Source organism: Drosophila subpulchrella, chromosome X (genome assembly GCF_014743375.2).
Source record: "Drosophila subpulchrella strain 33 F10 #4 breed RU33 chromosome X, RU_Dsub_v1.1 Primary Assembly, whole genome shotgun sequence".
Taxonomy (NCBI): Eukaryota; Metazoa; Arthropoda; class Insecta; order Diptera; family Drosophilidae; genus Drosophila; species Drosophila subpulchrella.
In genome coordinates this window covers 8,981,050-9,003,369 of record NC_050613.1, presented here as the reverse complement: position 1 = coordinate 9,003,369, position 22,320 = coordinate 8,981,050, and the positions used below count along the sequence as shown (strand labels likewise).

At 43.3% G+C, this 22,320-nt stretch overlaps 3 protein-coding genes across 8 annotated transcripts in view; 1 reads left to right on the top strand and 2 right to left on the bottom strand.

Annotated features, from left to right (window-relative positions):
• Positions 1 to 16,226, top strand: part of LOC119555914 (microtubule-associated protein futsch) — a 30,359-nt gene extending 14,133 nt beyond the window's left edge. For 2 of the 6 annotated variants that reach the window (XM_037867607.1, XM_037867608.1), the window contains 6 exons: positions 3,459 to 3,854; positions 3,984 to 4,267; positions 4,328 to 11,208; positions 11,273 to 11,531; positions 11,598 to 12,887; positions 12,948 to 16,226. In XM_037867607.1, coding sequence (XP_037723535.1) covers positions 3,781 to 3,854; positions 3,984 to 4,267; positions 4,328 to 11,208; positions 11,273 to 11,531; positions 11,598 to 12,511 — 8,412 coding nt within the window. In that variant the 5' untranslated portion in view covers positions 3,459 to 3,780 and the 3' untranslated portion in view covers positions 12,512 to 12,887; positions 12,948 to 16,226. Of the gene's footprint in view, positions 1 to 1,485; positions 1,692 to 3,208; positions 3,284 to 3,458; positions 3,855 to 3,983; positions 4,268 to 4,327; positions 11,209 to 11,272; positions 11,532 to 11,597; positions 12,888 to 12,947 lie in introns of those variants that run through there. The other 4 variants (XM_037867611.1, XM_037867612.1, XM_037867609.1 and 1 more) reach the window with 4 other exon arrangements.
• A 118-nt stretch (positions 16,227 to 16,344) lies between these two features.
• On the bottom strand, positions 16,345 to 18,018 carry LOC119555917. The gene is made up of 3 exons (XM_037867614.1): positions 17,463 to 18,018; positions 17,112 to 17,396; positions 16,345 to 17,047 (listed from the first exon to the last, which is right to left on the bottom strand). Exons 1-3 carry the CDS (start codon positions 17,511 to 17,513, stop codon positions 16,829 to 16,831), a joined length of 555 nt encoding a protein of 184 aa, XP_037723542.1. The 5' UTR covers positions 17,514 to 18,018; the 3' UTR covers positions 16,345 to 16,828.
• A 149-nt stretch (positions 18,019 to 18,167) lies between these two features.
• LOC119555915 (mitoguardin) lies at positions 18,168 to 21,722 on the bottom strand. Its single transcript, XM_037867613.1, has 4 exons — positions 21,597 to 21,722; positions 20,335 to 20,969; positions 18,782 to 19,978; positions 18,168 to 18,712 (listed from the first exon to the last, which is right to left on the bottom strand). Exons 2-4 carry the CDS (start codon positions 20,407 to 20,409, stop codon positions 18,404 to 18,406), a joined length of 1,581 nt encoding a protein of 526 aa, XP_037723541.1. The 5' UTR covers positions 20,410 to 20,969; positions 21,597 to 21,722; the 3' UTR covers positions 18,168 to 18,403.
• Between the last annotated feature and the right edge of the window lie 598 nt (positions 21,723 to 22,320).

Sequence of the window (22,320 nt, the reverse complement as noted above, 5' to 3'; positions counted from 1 at the left end):
ACATGGTTTTTAATTATCAATTCGGAAATTTACGGATTTTTTACCATTAATCAAATGGTATTTTATTGCAAAATATATACATAGCTTGTTTTTATTTGGAATTTATTTTGTAAATTATAAAAAAAATTAGAGATAAACAATCCACTCCCCATTTTTTTTCTTTAACTGATACACCCATCAAATGTGGAACGGAAATATACATACATATAAATACAAATAAATGGGGAATTGTGGTGTGAGTGCGCGCGTTTGCATATTTTATTGTAGTTTATGATTCCTCTTGTCAGACACGTAGCTCGCATTTCAAAACCCTTTCGGTTCAAAAAATTATAATCTCGAGTTCCAGTGAAATTGGAGAGCTGTGAAATTTGTGGGCGGAAATGGGGCGGTGAATGAGGGCCAAAAATGACCAAAAATCGTGGGAAACCGTTTTGAAAATCTATGTAAATTCATGTTCTTAATGCTACAGTCGAAGGTAGAAAAATGTACATCTCCATAAGGAATCAAGAAATTATATTTTTTTCCTATCATTGCATTAAAATTATATTTATGAAATCATTTTTTTTTATTAAATTAAATATTAAATATTAGTTTGTTTTGTATGTGCACTGTGCATATTTCAAGAATCTCTACTGTATTTTTAAGCGAGGTTAGCTGTCATACATAGATTCATATTAATAAAAAATAAGCAATAAAAAATGGCGGCTGGTCAATTGTGAATTGCGAATTGTCGCTTAGCCTTGAACCTGAATTTTGCAGTTCACTTTATTTTGTTTGTTTGCCGTGTGCTCACTGTTTTTGTATTTGTTGGTTATTATTGTTAGTATAATAATAATAATAATAATAATGCCTTTTGTTTTATCTGTCTCTTCTTGCTACCCCCCCTCTCTTCTTCCCTCTCTCCCTTTTCACACATTGCACTCTGTTCTCGTTTTCATTTTCGTTTTGGGTTAATGAACTGAAATTTTACCTTTTTATTTTTTGCCTTTGCTTATATCTAGGGGTACTTTTGCGTAAATTTAAATTTTTCATTTCTCTCGATTGTTTTAGGCGCGTGCGCTTGTGTGTCTGGGGTGTTTTAAATTTGATTTCGATCAAATATTTTGGTACATTTTTCGCATTTTCTGCTGGCTGTCTGCAGCTTTTCTATTTTTCTTCCTTTATCGAAATTCTAGCAATGAGCGGCATTTGCATTTTATTGTGCATTTGTTTTCGCTTTTATTGCTTCCTATTTTTGACCCTTTTTTGTTGTTGTTCTTGTTGCGCCTCTGTTGCCGAGCTGTTAAAAATAGTCATCGCAACAGAGAGAGGGAGAGAGAGAGAGAGCGCGGGAGAGAGAGCGCGGGAGAGAGAGCGCGGAGAGAGCCAAGAGCAAACGAGAGAGATATGTGAGAACTGTCAAACAAAGCAAAACAAACTGTCAAATGTCTACGTCATGTGAGTGCGCACACACACGCACGCACGCGCGCACGCAGCAATTGTGTTTGTGCAAGTGACGTTTCGTTTCGATTTGTTTTGTTTTGTTTCGTCCCGTTTGCTGAGTACTATTTACAGTAAATAACGGCGAGCAGATACGCGAAATAACTGATCCCTTGCCAAAAGGTTAAGATGCCATACAACTAATTAAATAAGTGAGCCGACGGAAAGATAGTGATCAATTGAATGTATTGGCAGTGAATAACGGTTAACAGGTACACGATTTAACTGATCCTTTCATGTAATGAGTATATGTATATGTACATATGTATGTTTACAGGCATTAAGAAAAGTATGTGTAAATAAATATACATATATATACATATACATTTCAATAAATTACAAACAAAATGTCACATACAAATATATTTTCATACATATGTACATATGTATTTATCTACATTATTATAATGCCATTAGTTATTTGATGTATTATTTTATTGTTGTAGAAAGAGAGAAGCCAACGAAAACTGTTTATCCAGGGGAAAAATGTGGTTTTTAAATAGCTTCAATTAATTTTTTTTTTGTGGGTCACCCAAAAAGAAACCAAACCACCCACACACACCCAAACATTTTGCTCGTTTCTTTATCTTTTATTTCATTTCGTTTCGTTGGAATGCAAGTCCAAGTCAATCTGCCCTTTGTTTGTTTTGTAAATGATTCACACAAAATAATTAAATACATACATATCCATGCATGTACATATGTAAATTATAGCTACATACATACATATGTACATACATACATATGTACATACATATGTATGTACATCCGGCACCCGGTGTTTAAAAAGGAAGCTTTAACTGTGATTTTAAAAATCCCACAGTCGTACTTCTCTATAATACACGCCATGGCTAAGAATCAAACAATTTGCAATTTTAAGCTAATTTAAATGTTTAAAAATTATTTTTAATGTCCAGTCTACATATGTAAGTACATACATACATACATATATGTAAACATTCCTGGAAATTGAGCTGTCAGAATTTGAATGCTTCGCACACATACATACATATGTATGTACTAATGCATATTTCCGCTCTCATAAACGCTCTCTATTGTAATTTATGGCAATTTGCTAATTTACAATAACAATTTTCATTTGCACTTTGCTCCGAAAATAGCGCAGTGCTGCATTTGCCAGCCAGTGGGTGGGAGCGGGATGGGAACAATCGATGTTGGTGCATAACTGTTGTTCTTGTTGCTTCTATTATTTTCGTCACCGGCACTTGCAGCGCCGTCGCGCTCAATTGACAGATTGTTCTGTTCCACTTTTGCGAGCGCGTCCTTGACCCAGAAGTAATGCACACACACATGCACATGCACACTTACAGGCCTTCTTCCTCTCTCTCTTTCTGTCTCCTTTTTGTTCTCCTCCTACCTCGCAGGCATGCGAAAATCTATGTTAAGGTCAGCGCACTTAAAGCGATCCCAAAAAAGGCTGTTAAGCCACTGTTAACGTGCTCTGTTATTTAGTAATATACTTTCAATTGTATTTAATTTAATTTAATATCCTAATTTTTAAATTTTGGAAGGGAACTCTTTATACTGTTAAAAGAGGCAACCCTTTGTTTTACTGTTATCTCGTGGGGAACCCTTGTTATTCTGTATACCGAGGGAAACTTGTTCTGTAGACCGGTGGAAATCCTTTGTTGTAGGGCTTTCGTGAGTCGTAAATGTCAATCTAACAGGGCCTGCGCAGAGTTCCATCTCTATTGACACGACAAGAATATTTCCTGCGTTTGACTTGACCCTTTTTTGTGCAGTTGTCCGGGTCCGGTCATGTGATCGGACTTATAAAAGTGAAGTAGGTCCTGAAATTAAGTTCGATTATATTAAGTGGTGTTCATAATTTACATACGTGCGCGACGAAACAAATTAATTGAATGCATTTGGAATTTAATGGATTCCATTTGCAGCACTTTCTCTATTCCTACTTCTACCTATGTATTTAACACTTTTTTTTTCGTTTCGGCTTTCAGACTGCTACAAAAAGGAACAACAAAAACTACAAGCTAATTTAAACAGGAGAAAAGAACGGAAGACTAGAAATAATCATAATACACAGTAGTTTAGCATTAGAGAACCGACAGCAACAACTACAATAACACTGCGAACACTAATTCTAATTCAAAATTACACAGAGAAGTATTTTTTTGGCCTTAAGAGCAAAATCACACACATACATACACACACATGTAAACAAAACAAAGAAAAGAATTTGTAGAACACCAAGCAAGAATCACTTTTAGCCTTATATACATACAACCTAAAAAAGAAAGTTAATCTTAAGCTTGGATTAGAATGAGAAGACGAAGCAAGAGTCCTATAAAAGAAAACAAGAACATTACAAGTAATATTGAAATTATGGGGAGCGTGTAAGTAGGCTAAAATACCTAAGACCGTATACAGTAGACACACAGAAAAACAACCACCCACACACACACACAACAACACTTGGCAATATACCCAATAGCCAATAATTTCATCGCCTCCCTAAACAACAGCAGGGAGTCTGATCAGGGGACTCTTGTCTTGGATGAAATATCCGGGGAAATTCGCCAAGAAGCTGCAGCGGAGGACAAGAAAGAAGATTCAAAATCACCATCTCAAGGACTTAAAAAAGATCCGGATAAGGAAAATAATTCGCCGAATCTATCCCCAAATTCTGAAGGAGTAGATGATAAAGCCACCGAAAAGGGCGAGAAAAACACTGATAATAAAAATACAGAAAGCGATTGCAGCGATAACGAGTCAAAAAAAGATAGTCCAAAGACCAGAAACCTCGAAGGTAAGAAAAATATCCATAACCTTGCTATTTTTCCTTACTAATTTGAATATATCATTTCAGGGAGTTCAACCGAATGTGTTAGTAAAGACGAGAAGCGGTCACCCACATCGTCTGAATCAAAATCCTCGGCTTATACTAAAGAATCGCACAGAGAATCGGCAGAATCCGTAACAAACGGAGACAAAAAAGAAAACCCCAGGCACCAAGAAACTTCCTATTCCCAGAGTTCCGAAGGCGAGGAACACCGCAGATCTAGGGAAGTATCAAACCGAGGATCGGCAGCTTCCAGGGAACACAGGGAACTATCAGACCGAGAATCGGCATATTCCGAAAGTTCCGAAGGCAAAAGAGAAACCCCCAGGCGCAGAGAAGAATCGCACCGAGAATCTTCATATTCCGAAAGTTCCAAGCGCAAAGAAGAAACCCCCAGGCGCAGAAAATTATCTCGCCGAGAATCTTCATATTCCGAGAGTTGCGGAGGCAAGGAACACCGCAGATCTAGGGAAGTGTCGATCCGAGATTCGGCATATTCCGAAAGTTCCGGACGCATAAAAGAAACCCCCAGGCGCAGGGAAGGATCGCACCGAGAATCTTCATATTCCGAAAGTTCCAAGCGCAAAGAAGAAACCCCCAGGCGCAGAAAATTATCACGCCGTGCATCTTCATATTCAGAGAGTTCCGTAGGCAAGGAACACCGCAGATCTAGGGAAGTGTCGATCCGAGATTCGGCACATTCCGAAAGTTCCGGACGCATAAAAGAAACCCTCAGGCGCAGGGAAGGATCGCACCGAGAATCTTCATATTCCGAAAGTTCCAAGCGCAAAGAAGAAACCCCCAGGCGCAGGGAATTATCACGCCGAGAATCTTCATATTCCGTGTCGATCCGAGATTCGGCATATTCCGAAAGTTCCGGACGCATAAAAGAAACCCTCAGGCGCAGGGAAGGATCGCACCGAGAATCTTCATATTCCGAAAGTTCCAAGCGCAAAGAAGAAACCCCCAGGCGCAGGGAATTATCACGCCGAGAATCTTCATATTCCGTGTCGATCCGAGATTCGGCATATTCCGAAAGTTCCGGACGCATAAAAGAAACCCTCAGGCGCAGGGAAGGATCGCACCGAGAATCTTCATATTCCGAAAGTTCCAAGCGCAAAGAAGAAACCCCCAGGCGCAGAAAATTATCACGCCGTGCATCTTCATATTCAGAGAGTTCCGGAGGCAAGGAACACCGCAGATCTAGGGAAGTGTCGATCCGAGATTCGGCATATTCCGAAAGTTCCGGACGCATAAAAGAAACCCCCAGGCGCAGGGAAGGATCGCACCGAGAATCTTCATATCCCGATAGTTCCAAGCGCAAAGAAGAAACCCCCAGGCGCAGGGAATTATCACGCCGAGAATCTTCATATTCCGTGTCGATCCGAGATTCGGCATATTCCGAAAGTTTCGGACGCATAAAAGAAACCCCCAGGCGCAGGGAAGGATCGCACCGAGAATCTTCATATTCCGAAAGTTCCAAGCGCAAAGAAGAAACCCCCAGGCGCAGAAAATTATTACGCTGTGCATCTTCATATTCAGAGAGTTCCGGAGGCAAGGAACACCGCAGATCTAGGGAAGTGTCGATCCGAGATTCGGCATATTCCGAAAGTTCCGGACGCATAAAAGAAACCCCCAGGCGCAGGGAAGGATCGCACCGAGAATCTTCATATTCCGAAAGTTCCAAGCGCAAAGAAGAAACCCCCAGGCGCAGAAAATTATCACGCCGTGCATCTTCATATTCAGAGAGTTCCGGAGGCAAGGAACACCGCAGATCTAGGGAAGTGTCGATCCGAGATTCGGCATATTCCGAAAGTTCCGGACGCATAAAAGAAACCCCCAGGCGCAGGGAAGGATCGCACCGAGAATCTTCATATTCCGAAAGTTTCAAGCGCAAAGAAGAAACCCCCAGGCGCAGGGAATTATCACGCCGAGAATCTTCATATTCCGAGAGTTCCGGACGCGAGGAACACCGCAGATCTAGGGAAGTGTCGATCCGAGATTCGGCATATTCCAGGGAACACTGGCAAGTATCAGACCGACAATCGGCATATTCCGAAAGTTCCGGACGCAATAAAGATACCCTCAGGCGCAGGGAAGGATCGCACCGAGAATCTTCATATTCTGAGAGATCCGGAGGCGAGAAAGGCCGCAGATCTAGAAAAGAATTGCACCGAGAATCGGCTTATTCCGAAAGTTCCAAGCGCAAAGAAGAAACCCCCAGGCGCAGAGAAGAATCGCACCGAGAATCTTCATATTCCGAAAGTTTCGGAAGCAAACAGGAAACCCCCAGGCGCAGGGAGTTATCGCACCGCGAACAGGCGTACCATCTCGGACGTAACGGACCCACATCGAACGGTGAACAAGAAAGGGGTTATAAGCGGAAACGTGATTCTTCAGACGGCGAAGAAGGGCAGCAACAGTCTCGAGCTACAGCATCGCGTGCTTTATATTCTTCAACACCATCCTTGGTGAAACAAAGCCCAAAAAACGAGGAACAGATCCCCAGATATAGAAAAGAGTCACACGGCGAACAGGCATACCAGCAGAGACATAACGGACCCACATCGAACGGTGAACAAGAAAGGGCCTCTAAGCGGAGACGTGATTCTTCACACGGCGAAGAAGGGCAGCAACAGTCTCGAGCTTTAGCCTTAGGTGCTTTATATTCTTCAACACCTTGCTTGGTGAGACCGAGAAACGAGGAACAGATCCCCAGATATAGAAAAGTGTCACACGGCGAACAGGCATACCAGCACAGATATAACGGATCCACATCGACCGTTGAACAAGAAAGGGCCTCTAAACGGAGACGTGATTCTTCAGACGGCGAAGAAGGGCAGCAACAGTCTCGAGCTACAGCTTCACGTGCGTTATATTCTTCAACACCATCCTTGGTGAAACAAACCCCAAAAAACGAGGAACAGATCCCCAGATATAGAAAAGAGTCACACGGCGAACAGGCATACCAGCACAGACATAACGGACCCACATCGAACGGTGAACAAGAAAGGGCCTCTAAACGGAGACGTGATTCTTCAGACGGCGAAGAAGGGCAGCAACAGTCTCGAGCTTTAGCCTTAGGTGCTTTATATTCTTCAACACCTTGCTTGGTGAGACCGAGAAACGAGGAACAGATCCCCAAATATAGAAAAGTGTCACACGGCGAACAGGCATACCAGCACAGATATAACGGATCCACATCGACCGTTGAACAAGAAAGGGCCTCTAAGCGGAGACGTGATTCTTCAGACGGCGAAGAAGGGCAGCAACAGTCTCGAGCTACAGCTTCACGTGCGTTATATTCTTCAACACCTTTCTTGGTGAGACAAAACGCGGAAGACGATCAGCGGTCCGTATCTTCATCCCACACAGAGTCTGATTCAGAAGGCGATTCGGAAGCCGAACGCAGAGCAAGCTTCGACGCGGAAACCCCCAGGCGCAGGGAGTTATCGCACCGCGAACAGGCGTACCATCTCAGACGTAACGGACCCACATCGAACGGTGAACAAGAAAGGGGTTCTGAGCGGAAACGTGATTCTTCAGACGGCAAAGAAGGGCAGCAACAGTCTCGAGCTTTAGCCTTAGGTGCTTTATATTCTTCAACACCTTGCTTGGTGAGACCGAGAAACGAGGAACAGATCCCCAGATATAGAAAAGTGTCACACGGCGAACAGGCATACCAGCACAGATATAACGGATCCACATCGACCGTTGAACAAGAAAGGGCCTCTAAGCGGAGACGTGATTCTTCAGACGGCGAAGAAGGGCAGCAACAGTCTCGAGCTACAGCTTCACGTGCGTTATATTCTTCAACACCTTGCTTGGTGACGCAAAGCGCGGAAGACGATCAGCGGTCCGTATCTTCATCCCACACAGAGTCTGATTCAGAAGGCGATTCGGAAGCCGAACGCAGAGCAAGCTTCGACGCAGAAACCCCCAGCCGCAGGGAGATATCGCACCACGAACAGGCGTACCATCTCAGACGTAACGGACCCACATCGAACGGTGAACAAGAAAGGGGTTCTGAGCGGAAACGTGATTCTTCAGACGGTGAGGAAGGGCAGCAACAGTCTCTAGCTACAGCATCACGTGCTTTATATTCTTCAACACCTTGCTTGGTGAGACAAAGGCCTAGAAACGAGGAACAGATCCCCACTAATAGAAAAGTGTCACACGGCGAACAGGCATACCAGCACAGATATAACGGATCCACATCGACCGGTGAACAAGAAAGGGCCTCTAAGCGGAGACGTGACACAAAATCTGATTCAGGAGACGTTCCGGAAGCCGAACTCAGAGCAAGATTCGACGCGGTGTGGCAAATATTAGGCAATCGCCGTTTAACACCAGCGATAAGTGAAGAAGAGCAGACATTTGAAAGCGAGAGCGAGCGGGATTCATTCTCGGACGACTATCCGCAAGAAGTGGTGCAAAGAGTCTTCAGATATATTGAATTACCGCCCTTGCACCGCAACGGTAACGAAAGCGAACGCGTGTCGGCGGCGGCAGCTTTACGTTCAACTTCACTCTCACCTTTATCTTTACCTTTCTCTTTAAAAACAGTTTCACTTCCGGATTTATTTCATCATTCACCTCCACGTGTATTTAAACGACATAAAACTCTAGGAGATTGTCCGGGGTCTAAAAACGGCAATACTTCAAAAGGAACATTTTATGAATTAGAGAAACGTGAAGATACAGAGACCGACGATTCGGAGACCGACGATTCGGAGAACGACGATTCGGAGAACGAGGAGGAAGACCTAAATCAGGATAGCCCAAGGAAACGCGACGATACCGATACTGATTCAGATTCAGAAGGACCTCCCGGAGCTTTAAAGACACAGCAACAACAACGTGAAGATACAGAGACCGACGATTCGGAGAACGAGGAGGAAGACCTAAATCAGGACAACCCAAGGAAACGCGACGATACCGATACTGACTCAGATTCAGAAGGACCTCCCGGAGCTTTAAAGACACAGCAACAACCAGAGGAGGAAGCAAAAGAACGTGAAGGTGGAGACAGCCGAGACTCGGCTTCTGGCGAGGACGATCAGGTTCCGGATTGTAAGGAGGTGGGAACTGTAAAGGATAGCCCAACAAAGTCTGACCTTGAAATAGTTGATGTTGGCAATGAACTGGCATCAATAGCGGTCAACGGAACTATTCCCGAGAAGAATATTTCGCTAGACTCGGAACTTGACTTAGTAACCCGAGGAATCCTAAATGTCAATGAAGCGTTCGGGCCGGCATATTTAGCACGTCGCAACTTGATTAATACAAAGCAACATCAGCAACAACAGCAAAACGAACAAAGTTTTTCGTGTGAGGTAGTAGCTCCAACTGTTTCTGAAGATTTGAACATAATATATAAGCCGATCCCTAAACTAAAGGAAGCAGGCAAGCTGTTAGATAAAGAACTGCTCGAGATCGATAAAGAGAATCGGCAGGAGCAACCGCAGCAACTGCAGGAACAGCAGCAAGAGAATCAGGAGCAACTTCAGCAACAGCAGGAACTGCAGCAAATGCATCTCGAGCAACAACTCCAGCAACAGCATCAACAGCAACAACTCCAGCAACAGCAACAACTGCGAAATCTGCAGCAAGCGCAGGATCTGCAACAAAAGCAGCAACTGCAGCAAGAGCAACAACAGCAGCAACTGCAGCAACAGCAACAACAGCAGCAAGAGCAACAACTGCAGCAGCAGGAACAGCTGAATCGCCTGCAGCAACAGCAACGACTCCAGCAACAACAGCAACTGCAGCAACAGCAGCAACTCCAGCAACTGCAGATTGTCCAGGAAAGAGTGCGCCGGCAGAAGGAGCTGCACCGTTTGCAACAAGACCAAGTAGAGCGGGAGCGTCAATCTCGCCAGGAAGAGAAGCAGAGGCGCCTGGAACTGGAACGAAACTTGGAGAAGCGTAAGGAGGACTACGATCGCCAGTTGCGCCTGCAGCGCGAGGAGCATCAGAACAAGTTAAGGCAGTTGACGGAACTTAGGCAGCGGGACCTGTACAAGGATCGGCCTAGTAAGCCACTGCCGCAGCGCAAGCCAGTGCTCATGCAAAACGAAATGGTCAGCATCCCGGTGGCCAACTTAAACGGCGGCCTTAAGGCGCCCAGCAGCGGTTCTGGAGTGGGTGTGGTGTCATCCGGCGGCGTCGTCTCCTCGGCGGTGCTGGCCAATGCCCCCCGTGTTTACCTAACGCCTTCGTCTACATTTATGGCCAATCGTCAGGTTTCGGCGGGCGTGGCGGCCACCGGAAAGATAGCCGGATCGGTTGTTGGCGCTTCATCTGTCAATGCGTCAGCCGCCGGTACTGTTCGCTACTTTTCACAATTTAGCAAAGTGCAAACGGCCGGTGGACCCAGTCTGCAGAGAAAACTGGCCAACGGGGACACCATTGTGCTGGCGAACGGCAACAAGAGTTTGTTCCTCACCAGCAACAGCAGCAGCGACAAGGGTGCGCCCTCGAGCGTCGCCACCAATGGCAATAGCTTGCTAACGGCCAAAACGGAGCTCTTGGAGGAGGAGGGCATGCAGCCGGGAACTGTGATCGAGGAGGTGGACGATGACGCAGATGAGGATGAGAGCAGTCACACTGTCAAATCCAATGGGGATCAGCAGCCGCAGGATCAGCCCTTGGCACTGACAACCGCGTCCAACGACGGCAACGCCTCCGACGATGAGCCCGAGCTGGATATTGTGATCAACAATGTGGTCTGCTCGTTTAGCGTGGGCTGCCATCTGAAGCTGCGGGAGATTGCCCTGCAGGGCTCAAATGTGGAGTACCGTCGCGAGAACGGAATGGTTACCATGAAGCTGCGTCATCCGTATACGACGGCCTCGATTTGGTCTTCGGGAAGGATCACCTGTACTGGTGCCACCTCGGAGGCAATGGTAGGCTTTAATATTACAGCAACCGACTGTGTGGAGCTCTTTATTTAATGATTATCTCTTATAGGCTATGGTTGCAGCTCGTCGCTATGCAAGGTGCCTGGGCAAGCTTGGATTTCCCACTCGTTTCCTGAATTTCCGCATCGTCAACGTGCTGGGCACCTGTAGCATGCCGTGGGCCATCAAGATCGTCAACTTTTCGGAACGTCACCGGGAAAACGCCAGCTACGAGCCGGAGTTGCATCCCGGTGTGACCTACAAGATGCGCGATCCCGACCCAAAGGCCACCCTCAAGATCTTCTCCACCGGCAGCGTTACCGTCACGGGTAAGTGGTGATCCCCCATATTGTGAGTGGCAGTTCTAATAATTTCTTATATCCATATCTCATTAGCGGCCAGCGTTAGCAATGTGGAAGCGGCTATCCAGCATATTTATCCCCTCGTCTTTGAGTTCCGCAAGCAGCGTTCGCCGGAGGAGCTGCAGCACCTGCGTCAGAAGCAACGCCTGCAGGGCGGCGGCGATCCGGCTGAATTGGAGAAGCAGGTCATCTCTGAGAACAAGGCGGCGAGCCTGGATAATATTTTTATTAACACAACGGCGGCGCACTCGAAGCCATCGGCGAATGAGCAAACGCCAGCCACCGCGGGCATCTTGACCAGCCACATTGACAGTATGCAGCGCCTGAAGCAGGTCCAGAACTTCCACCAAATGATGACGATGACGCAAGATGAGCGCCGTCACATACCCTTCCAGGGGGAGAAGGTCAACTCGGCCTCGACCTCGGCGGCGGCAGCATCTGCCTCCTCGTCCTCTGCCTCGTCGGGGGATAATATCTGTGCCAATGCCCGTCGCCGGGCCACCGAATGCTGGGCCACCAAGCTTCAGAATAAGCGGCCGCGTTACAATGATCCCGGCACCACGGGACCCGTTAATGCCCAGGCATCTTCCCCAGCTTTAGCCTCATACAATGCTGCCTCCTCTTCATCATCAACCCTGGCCTCTCAGGCGCCACACCTGCGTAATAATCCCCTCAAGACGGCCGCCCTGGCCAATGTCCGTATGCGCGGCGCCAAGGTGCCAACGGGCATGGTGCTCAAACCGGGCACACGGATGGCGCCTATCGGTGGATACCTGCAACAGGCACAGCAACAGCAGCAACAGCAGCAACAGCAGCAGCAGCAGCAGCAGCAGCAGCAGCTGCAACAGCAGCAGAAGATGCGCCTGACCAACTACTCGCCCAGCGAGTTCGATGTGGATGACCTGATCGAGGAGGAGGAGAGCAACGAGTTGGACATGCCGTATTGAGTTAGCGCTGACCATGCCAAAACATTTATAGCTTAAATGCTAAATCGATGGAAAACCAAACAACACGCCACACAACAGAACAAATCAAATGAAAACACTGAGCTTTTCCGCCGTATTTGTTGGTTCTTTGTTTAAGCCTCTTTTCATCACACTTTTGTTTTTGTGTTCGCCGCATTTAAAACGAACTCGAGGAAAGCCGGAACCACCGGACCCGAGAGCGAAAACAAAAAAAAGCAAAAAACAAGAAAAGGAATGGAAGAACGACACGCAATCAAAACACTTTAATCCAAAGCGAAACAAAATATTCCCATCAAGCAACACCAACAAAACAGCAGCAGCAACAACAAAATTAAGAGCCAAATATTTAACTTATAAGGTTTGTATATTGTCATCATAATCTTAAAACAACTCAATCTAATGCCACTTTCCGTTGCAGATTTACGTTTAAACGACTTTGTAACTTAAGCGAGCACATCAGAAACAAACTAGCAGAGATAGCATATAGATGATTATTTCGACTCCGAAGGATCCCAGCAACCTCAAGAACATCAAGACCACAACGTAAACTTAAGTGTAGACTAAAAGCCAACAGCAAGATACGCGTTATGAATACGTATGCCAGCGTTTTACGTATGCAACCAAACCTGGGGATTGCTTGGAGTTACAATATGTACACCAATTTTTTTTTTTTGTTCGGATTAATTAGATAATTTATGTGAGCAAGACCACCGCCTAAGCAAATACTGTAAACCCAAGTGGATCGCATAAGGGATCCCGCACAAACGACTTATCAACAGCAAGCAGACGAGACGGGCAAACGGTTCGGATCGCATGCTTGCTTTTCCTTTTCTTTTTTTTGTTTGAACTCAACTTCAGACCAAGTTCTTCCCAAGCAAACCAAAATTCTCAAGAAATCAAGGAGGAGGAGACCAGAGAAGAATCTAGGATAATTACACTAATCAATTAATTTCATGTTTTCGCTCTAAGTTCTAGATGCTATAAGCGCTTCGTGTGGAGCAAAACAAACAAAACAAAAACATTTGAATACGATTATAATTATATTATAATACACACACAAACACCTATATCTGGTCACTTCTAACCAATTATAACAAAACTGAAAATACAGAAAGTAATTATGTTTTAATTTATGCTAGTAGTTTGTGGGTTGCGCAAAAAACTCATCGAATTAAGAATAACACTTGGATAATAATGACAAGCAACATTGTACTAGGATAAAGAGGTTTATTTTTAAAGCAACCGGTTTATGCGCGACTTTTGAACTATTGTCAGATTTATACCTAACGCATATATTCGTATATAGTAATGTTTTTTTGTATTTCGCATTAGTTTTATGAAAAAATTATAGGAATCAACTTAAGCGTAGATTTACAAACTTGTTCCTGTGTTGTTAAAATCAGAAAGTAAAAACGTATTTTAGTTGAAACTTAACGAAGCATACGCATACACAAACACTCACACACATTAACACAAGCATACGTATACATATACATAATGTTAAGGCCTCCAAACAAAGCAACAAACAAACAAACAAAACAAACAAACGAATCATAAGCAATAATGGAATGTTTTCGTTGTAAAAGAGGTAAAAATTAAACAAACTAATACTCACGTTGAACATAAAATAAACTATCTAGATGTTTTGGCGTGCCTTCACCCATGAATAGGAAAACAAAAACGAAATACGATAGCCAATTGTACAATCATTCAAATAGTACTTCCAGACCAGAACTCTCAAACTTTGTAAATAATCCCAAAATTGATGTCTTTCAATTAAACGTGAATTGCCTCATTCTTACATCAACCTTAAATTTCTTTTGTGCTTAACATAAAAACCCACTTTCATATCGTTCAACTTATGCATAATCAAAATAGCAAACAAAAAATGGGGAATTTAAGAGAAATATCAACGTATTTTTTTTTTTGTTTTTCTTTAATTATTTATAGATTTCTTCTACCAACCTATATATTTTGATTTGCATAAACAAAATCGAGAAATGAAAATGCCTTTAGGGAACAAATAACTAGCGCGGAAAGGAAAGAGATAGGTAGTTTTAGGTATAGGCATAGGTATAGGGAAAGAGAAAGAGTAGGATATTGAACAGATCGGAGCCGAAATGTATTTTTTTGTGTATGCGAATGTGGATAGGTCGAAGTAGGCCCGAACGTGTTACAATTGCAAAATTAACTAGCCACTAAGCCTAGCCCTAAGTTAGTTGAGAAACGGAATACTAAATTGTAAGCCAAAATGCATATAGCAATCTAAAAACCTAATGGAACCTAACGAGAACCTAAATGTAATCTAAATGTACATAAAATAGTTGTTAACAAATCACAAAAAACAAACGAAAGCAAGAAACCAACCATAGAGTAATATCTTCACGTCTAACTGCCTTCGAAAAAAAAAACAAACATGAAAAACCAAGAAAACGTAACGAAACGAAACAAAATCCTTTTGAATGCGATGTATTCTATTATAAAGACGACTGTAAATTGCTTCAATTGAACCTTGTACTTTCACCACATTTTTTGTTAGAGCAACAACAACAACAACAACAAACAACAGACATACGGATCGAAAGGCCTAAATAAGTGTATTTGGTTTCATGAACTTTAAAAAAGCAAAACTAAATATTAATATAGTATACAGATATATTTTTGATTATTATGTATTTAAAGAGAACAATGAAATGATGCAAGTATCGATGATAACTAAGAGAAAACAAATTGAGAAATCAAATAGCATAATTCTGTTTTTGTTTTGCCGTAAAGACTGCATTATACCAACAATTAATTATATACAACATAATAAATAAATAACTGATAAATGGCGAGTAAGCTTTGCATTAAGCAGACAACAAAACGGATGAATAAATATTAAATCAAACAGAAAAATTCTAAACACAATTAAAAAAAAAAAAAAAAACAAAAAACATGGACAACAAAACCAAGAAACATTTATTTATTAGCTACTAAGAGAACGCAGATGCAAATAGAAGTTTCGCTAGCGGAGATCGAGTCAGGCCAGAGCGGACCTTAAAGGTACCGCACCCAATACGAAAAGCAAGATGAAATTACCTTACCAAAACGTGCTAGCCCCCCATCCACCATAATCCATGGTAGTTCGGAGGGCGAGTCTACAAAAGTCTATAATAGGGCGATAAAGAGAATCGGATTAATTAGAACTATCGTACGATAAATCAATTACCAACTAACTGGCTAACGTATACCCAATAAGATCTATAGTTCCCCTAATCCCTGAAACTAGTTGTAAGTACATAAGTTGCAAGCAAATGAAAAACTAAAAGTTAGATTTATACACAAAAGGATATATTCATATATATATATATATATTTGGAGAAGAATGTGGGTAGGAGCAGAGAGGTTTACTTTGGTTTTGAGATTGTTTGCCGCATCTTCACATCTCAAGCAATACATTTATATACCATAGTTATTCCGAAGCCCGGCGATTTTTCGAAACCTCAGTTTTGGGCCACCAGAACTGGCGATTTCAAATATCAATCGTTTCGTGGTATACATTTGGTTATGAATATCTAACAAAAAGCCACACAAACATTAGCGACAACAACTTATTTGATGTATTTAGTTTAACGTTTAGCCCTTAGTTTCAAATCACACACGAAACAAAAAAAAAAAACGAAATTTGAGGAACGTGAAAATGCCTTTCCTGAACTGCAGTCAACACTCAAATATAAGACAAACAAACAAAAATGAGAAAAGAAACAAACCAACCAACCAAATGAAAGCAAATTGTTTGAATTAAAATCAAATTACATAAATCGTATGCGCATTTTTATTGGTTGGGTTACGGATCATATTATCAATGGGTCTTAGGAAAGCTATATTTATAAACAATGATATATAATCATTGTGAAGATACAAATTAATGTGAAATGCCATGTTTTAAATATTTATTTTTGAAATAGTTATGAGTAGGGGCTATGAAAAATAGTAAGGTGGTTAATAAACTGCAGAAGGGATAAGTCAGAACATTTTGTATGCTGTAGATGTTAGGGTTTTATAGTCACCCTGGTTTATGAAGATGTTAGGGGCTTAATTGGGATTATACTTTTTAAATAAAAGAATATTTTTTATTTTTACACTGGTTCTCCAGGTTGTACCTATACCGTAGACAGATTCATACATGGATTTTCAAGATATCATGGTTAATGAAAAGTTAAGAGTTTAATTGGGATTCTATTTTTAAAATAAAAGAGAATCTTTTCAAATATTACAAAACAAATGGTTGATTTTAAGCTGGTTCACTAGTTTGTCCTAGTACTTTAAAGATGGCTGTGGGCGATGCAGCTCCAGGTTTTCCTGGCAGGAGTGGGCCAGGAAGAAAACCACTGACATGGCGGTGGTCAGGACGATGTAGTACAGGTGGTAGACGATAAAGAGGTTGCACCACAGATCCATGAAGGGCTCTCGCTGATGGAGCACAACGGTAGCCACCAGCAGAGTCATTGACAGCAGAGATCCCATCAATATCATCTGGTGTAAGGAGAAGATCGTGATTATCTATGCCTTCTGAAGGATTAGTCATTCAGTCTACTACCACATTGGAGGTGGAGCGGCTGATCTCAAAGTTGCCCAAGTATTTGGCCCGGATGAGGAGGGATGCGGCGAAGGAGTAGAGCAGCGTAAACACTACCGTCCAGCGCAGGTAGAAGAGCTCCAACCAGCTTAGATGAGGTGCATCCAGATTGTCCACGATCAGTGTCTTTTGACAGCGCACGCCCGAGTCTTCTTCGGCCTTCAATTTAATGCTCACATGAACAACGGCGTCCAGCTGGATGTGGATGATCTTGTTGAGCATGTGCAGGGCCACAAAGCATGAGATCTACATAATATGGGATATGGTAAAGGGTTTGGAGCTTGGCGCACATGTAGCCGGGCAGCAACTCACAAAGGCGCCGAGGGACAGGAGGCCGCAACACAGACCCACAACCTTGCACATCTTGATCCACTGAGCCGAAGGCAAAGACTGCCGCCGTTCGGTGGAGATTCCAATTTCCAACTTCTCTGCCTACTCATACCCTATTATAATCATTTCTGCACATTCAATTGTCATAATCTGATCACTATATTTCACGTTATTCAGAATAAGTTTACAAAAATCATTTTTACGGAGGATATTATTTAAAGTTAAAGGTTCATCACTCAAAGGAACGATTGGTCCTTAGTTTGGTAAATAAAGTATTTCAAATGATTCGATTTGTTAGGTTTTCAACTACCATAGTAAACTAACTATTACTTAAAGGATGGTTATTATGTCTTGAAGTGCTTATTTAATCTTTAAATTGCTCGTTTCATTAAAAATTAATAAACCATTTTCAATATATGTATGCTCATCAATTTGAAAAGATCAACATAATTCTTTTAACTTTTTCATCGATATAAATGTTATATAGCTCAACGAAATTGTAACAAAATGGGCTTAACAGTTATTAAATAACTAATTCATGTTTGATTCTTGACTTAAGTAATTTCTTTGTGCATAGTTATGTCAGTGTATGTACTACATATCACTGAATTATATAGTTACAGGGTATGCGATGTCTCGGTTACCTAGGCCCACTTCTCCCATGCAATTGGAGGCATCGCAGCTGGATTTTTGCTCGGAGCGGGCGGTAAACAGTTTTATTTTACATATGTTTTGGCGACTTAAATGCAGCTTATTCATACAATGACGATGCGTGGATTTGGTGTCGTGTGGCTGAATGCATATGGCTTTAAAATTAGTCAACTTGTGGAGCATTTCTTAGGGAAACTACCGAACCAAACGGGCTTGTAAAAAAGTTATAGGGAGTCCAAGAAGTATGGGTAAAAAGCTAAAGTTAATACCAATTACTGGCTAAACTTCACGCCAATGTTGTTGACGCGCGTCTGCATGTGCTCCAGCACGTCTTGCGAGAATTCCTCGATGGTGGTGAAGCGGCTCTTCTGGAAGCTGAAGATGTCGCCCAGAAAGGCGAGCAGCTGCTCCCGGAAGTAGTGGCAGATGTCGCGCAGGTTCTCGTTGGGTCCAAAAAAGCCCCAGGCCATTAGTGGCGATATCTGCTCGGATATCACGTAAAAGTGTGACATGAACCCGTTGGGGAACTTAAGCATCCGCTTCTTTGCCTTCAGCACCGACCACACGGCTGTGGTTAAGGCCTGAAAAAACACACCAACGCCCAACAGATGAATTAATGTATGATCTCGACTTGGGAAGAGTTCACTCACCGTCTCCTTGAATCCGTTGGACAGCCAGCGGTTTTGTACCACTGCCGTAACGCTGGCGGGCGGTGCATCTAGGTCCTTGAATGAATCCAGGATGATAAAATCTAGGCAGATATCGTAGAAGGTCATCGCCTTGACATTGCGCTGCTCCAGCTCCATTTGGATGCACGGCCAGTTGTTGCTGTCGTGCAGATAGTTCACCATGTCCTCGTAGCCCACGAGAAACTCCTTAGTATCCTTATCGCCCAGACAAAGTAGATCGGTAAGGATCTGCCGGCCGGAATCGCATATCCACTGGCCCACCGCGGGATCCTTGAACAGGAACTGAAAGGCCAATCGGACGCAGTGGAGCTTGGCTAAATATTCCGTGTCAGTGCTGCAGTGCATCAGCTCCGCCCGAATAGTGCGGCACGGCACCGTGTACTCATCGTGATGCTTGAGGGCAGTCTGAAATAGCGGATACTCCTCATACGAGGTCTCGATAAAGCCGTCGAACTCCCGCAGATCCGCCACCTGGTCTAGTGCGGAGGCAAAGCTCTCCGCGGAATCAAAGTTCGGATCGGATCCTGCTCGACTTAGGACGCTGCCGGACTTACGCGACCGCCGATCGTCGTCCGTCTCCCCCGCCTCCTCCTCGGCCTCGTCAATGGAATGCTCCTCGCGGAACAGCACCGAACGCTGGTCGAGGAAGAGCAGTTCGCTCTGCTCCTGCAGCGTGTAGGCCATCTCCAGCAGGTTCTGGATTTCGCGGCAGAATTCTGAGTCCTCCGCTGTCGTTAACAAGGCGGGCAGTCCACCGGGCGAATAATGAGCCGCCAGGGCGTCCTCCCAAAAGTTGATAACCGTGTCCAGCGCCTCCATGCCCATCATGCCCAGCTGTTGGGCAGTCAGTTGGGTGACCACCGAGCCAGGTCCAGGACCTGCATTCTGTACGCTCATCAAGCCAACGCCAATCGAACCGGAGGCCATGGACAGGCGGTCTGAATAGGCTATGGTGGAGCCAACGGGACTGCCCGATCTCGCCGAGGCCTTGGACCCGGCTATCGAGATGAGGTCATTGGGACTGCGCATGCTGTTGCGGTTCCTTCTGCCCGTGTACTTCCTGGCCCGACGGGGCGGACGCGGTGGCTTGCGGCGCCGGAGGAAACGGGAGAGTACGCTCATCAGGGCCACACCAGCGGTCAGCGAGAAGAGGACAACCTGGTGAAGATTCAAAGGGTAAGTATTTTTTGGATTGCCAATTGTAAATATTAGTCTATATCTGTCAACAAAATCTTTTGAAAGATTCTCCTGGTTTTTGAAGCTTCAACAGAGCTTATACTCTATATACCTTACTACCTAAGGTTATTCTAAGCTTTTAAAGATATGTAGGAATGTGAATTTTGTATCGCCTAATATATACCATACTACTACTCTTGGCAGACATTTCGTTTTGCTATAAGAACCTTCAGAGCTTATCCCATATCTACCATAAGTTCATGGGGCTTTCGAAGGTTTTTTCATCTTATCCTATATCTTGAATTGATTTTTAAGAGTAGTTTGATCTGAGAACGCACCTTTGTGGTGGTGGAGACGCGGAAGGGCAGAAGGCTGCCGCCGCTGGTCCACGATGCCGGCATGATGCGCTGCATCTTGTGGCGCAGGGAGCTCCTCTGTGGATCCTCAGAGTCCTGCGGGAATGGGAATGGAAAACGCGAATCTCAGTCTCAGCCGATGCTGCGGATTGTGCTTGTGCTTTGAGGTTAGGCCTCCGCGCCTACTCCTCGAAGTCGGCTCATCGGCTGGCGCTATCTTTTTTGATTTCTGGCGCGGTGACCCTGCGCTCCATGTGCGGCCGCCCTTCGGAATGCGGAGCGAGTTCAGCGGATTCGACTGCTTCTGGCGACTTAAACGATTGTTGTGTTGCCTGGCCGACACGGATGGGAATCTCGTCTTCTCGGCTATTGGGCGGAGGCTGAATCCACGGCTGCTTATCAGTGGAAACTTTCACTTTTAGGCCTCAAAACAACAAAATTGCATCACAATGTTTCAGGGAGAGCGCGGCGGCAAAAGATCCAGCTGATTGCGACGTTGCCACCTGGGATAGGCCTAGTTCCCAAAGGCGTTGCCAGACCGACGGACTGCTGGTGCCGTGACCGTTTTTACTGAGTAATTTCAACGTTTTTAAGGGAATGGCCATTAAGACATAATTCTAATAAAAGAAAGAAATAAATAAAAATGAAGAAAACAAAAAATTTAAAGCTTTTTAATAAATGTTTAAATATTTTATCTTTAAATTGTAACTGTGTGCAGTTCAACTGGTTGGTTAACTTTTAAAAAACGTTATGACGTCTCCGAGAACTTCGATCCAACCTGGAAGGATTATAAAGATGGATTTGGATAATTAAAAGGGGAATTTTTATCGGATTGGAGAGATTGCACGCTTTGATTGAGGCACGGTTATACGAACTTTACCTTAAACTTGGCAAAGTGAATGGATCCACGTAGCTAGTGCTACGTTTATTATGATAACTATGAGATTGGCTGTTCAGCCGGAGACTCCCTAAGAAAACATTAGAACCAAAAGTTTTCAACACATTACAGAGATAATCATGAAACTAATATAATTGCGCTTTCAATGAATGGGGTGGTTGGTGGTACGATAAATGTGGTCTGAGGTAAACTTATTCAAATAATAACTATTCGATCATACTAATGCAAGCACAAATTACAGCTTTCTAAATGGAAAGTTCGGCAAAGAGCGTAGTACTGACGGTGCAAAGTCAAATGGAATTACTCGGGGCTCCTGGCAGAACTTCGATTGGCCACGCTCTCTTACCTTTGTTGAAATGATGATTAGGCCTAAGGTGTTATAGGCTATACCTTTATCCAGTATTGAAAATTGTTATGTGTATGTATATTTGTATGTTCAATATTTCTTTGAATTGTTTGTGTAATAATAAGCAAGTAAAATCGTTTGTATATTTCTGTCAAAAATAAAGTCTAAGTCGACGAGGACTTATGTAAGTCGATTTGTTTTTAAAACATTTTTTAGTAACAATAAACATTTAATTTTGTTTTTCCATGTAAAAAAGGTTCTGAAATTACTTGTCCAGAAAAATATATGTAATATGATTAACTCAACTAAACATCCATTTTAAGTTTGGCTATTATCATCAGAATCTGCACCCTATTCGGAACACTGCACAGCTGTAAAAATATATAAGATACAATTATGGAAAAAATAAGGATAGCAAACAAGCCGCCTCTGAAAACATCAGTTCCTAAAATTATAAATAACAAGAAAAAGCGTGTATGCACAATGTACATTGTACATATGTACATAAGTAACTATATGCGAAGTTATTTTTCTAATTAGTCAATCAATTTTTATAAAATTTATTTTATACATGCAGATCAGAAGTTGTAAAAAGTGCATTAACCCACAGTAGAGGAAAAAATAGAAAAAAAGAAGAACATAAGTTTGTTCCTACTATTTTCCACTTTATTATCCGATTCTTCCTATGGCAGCTGTACGATAGAGTCTGTCCTTAGGGCGGACT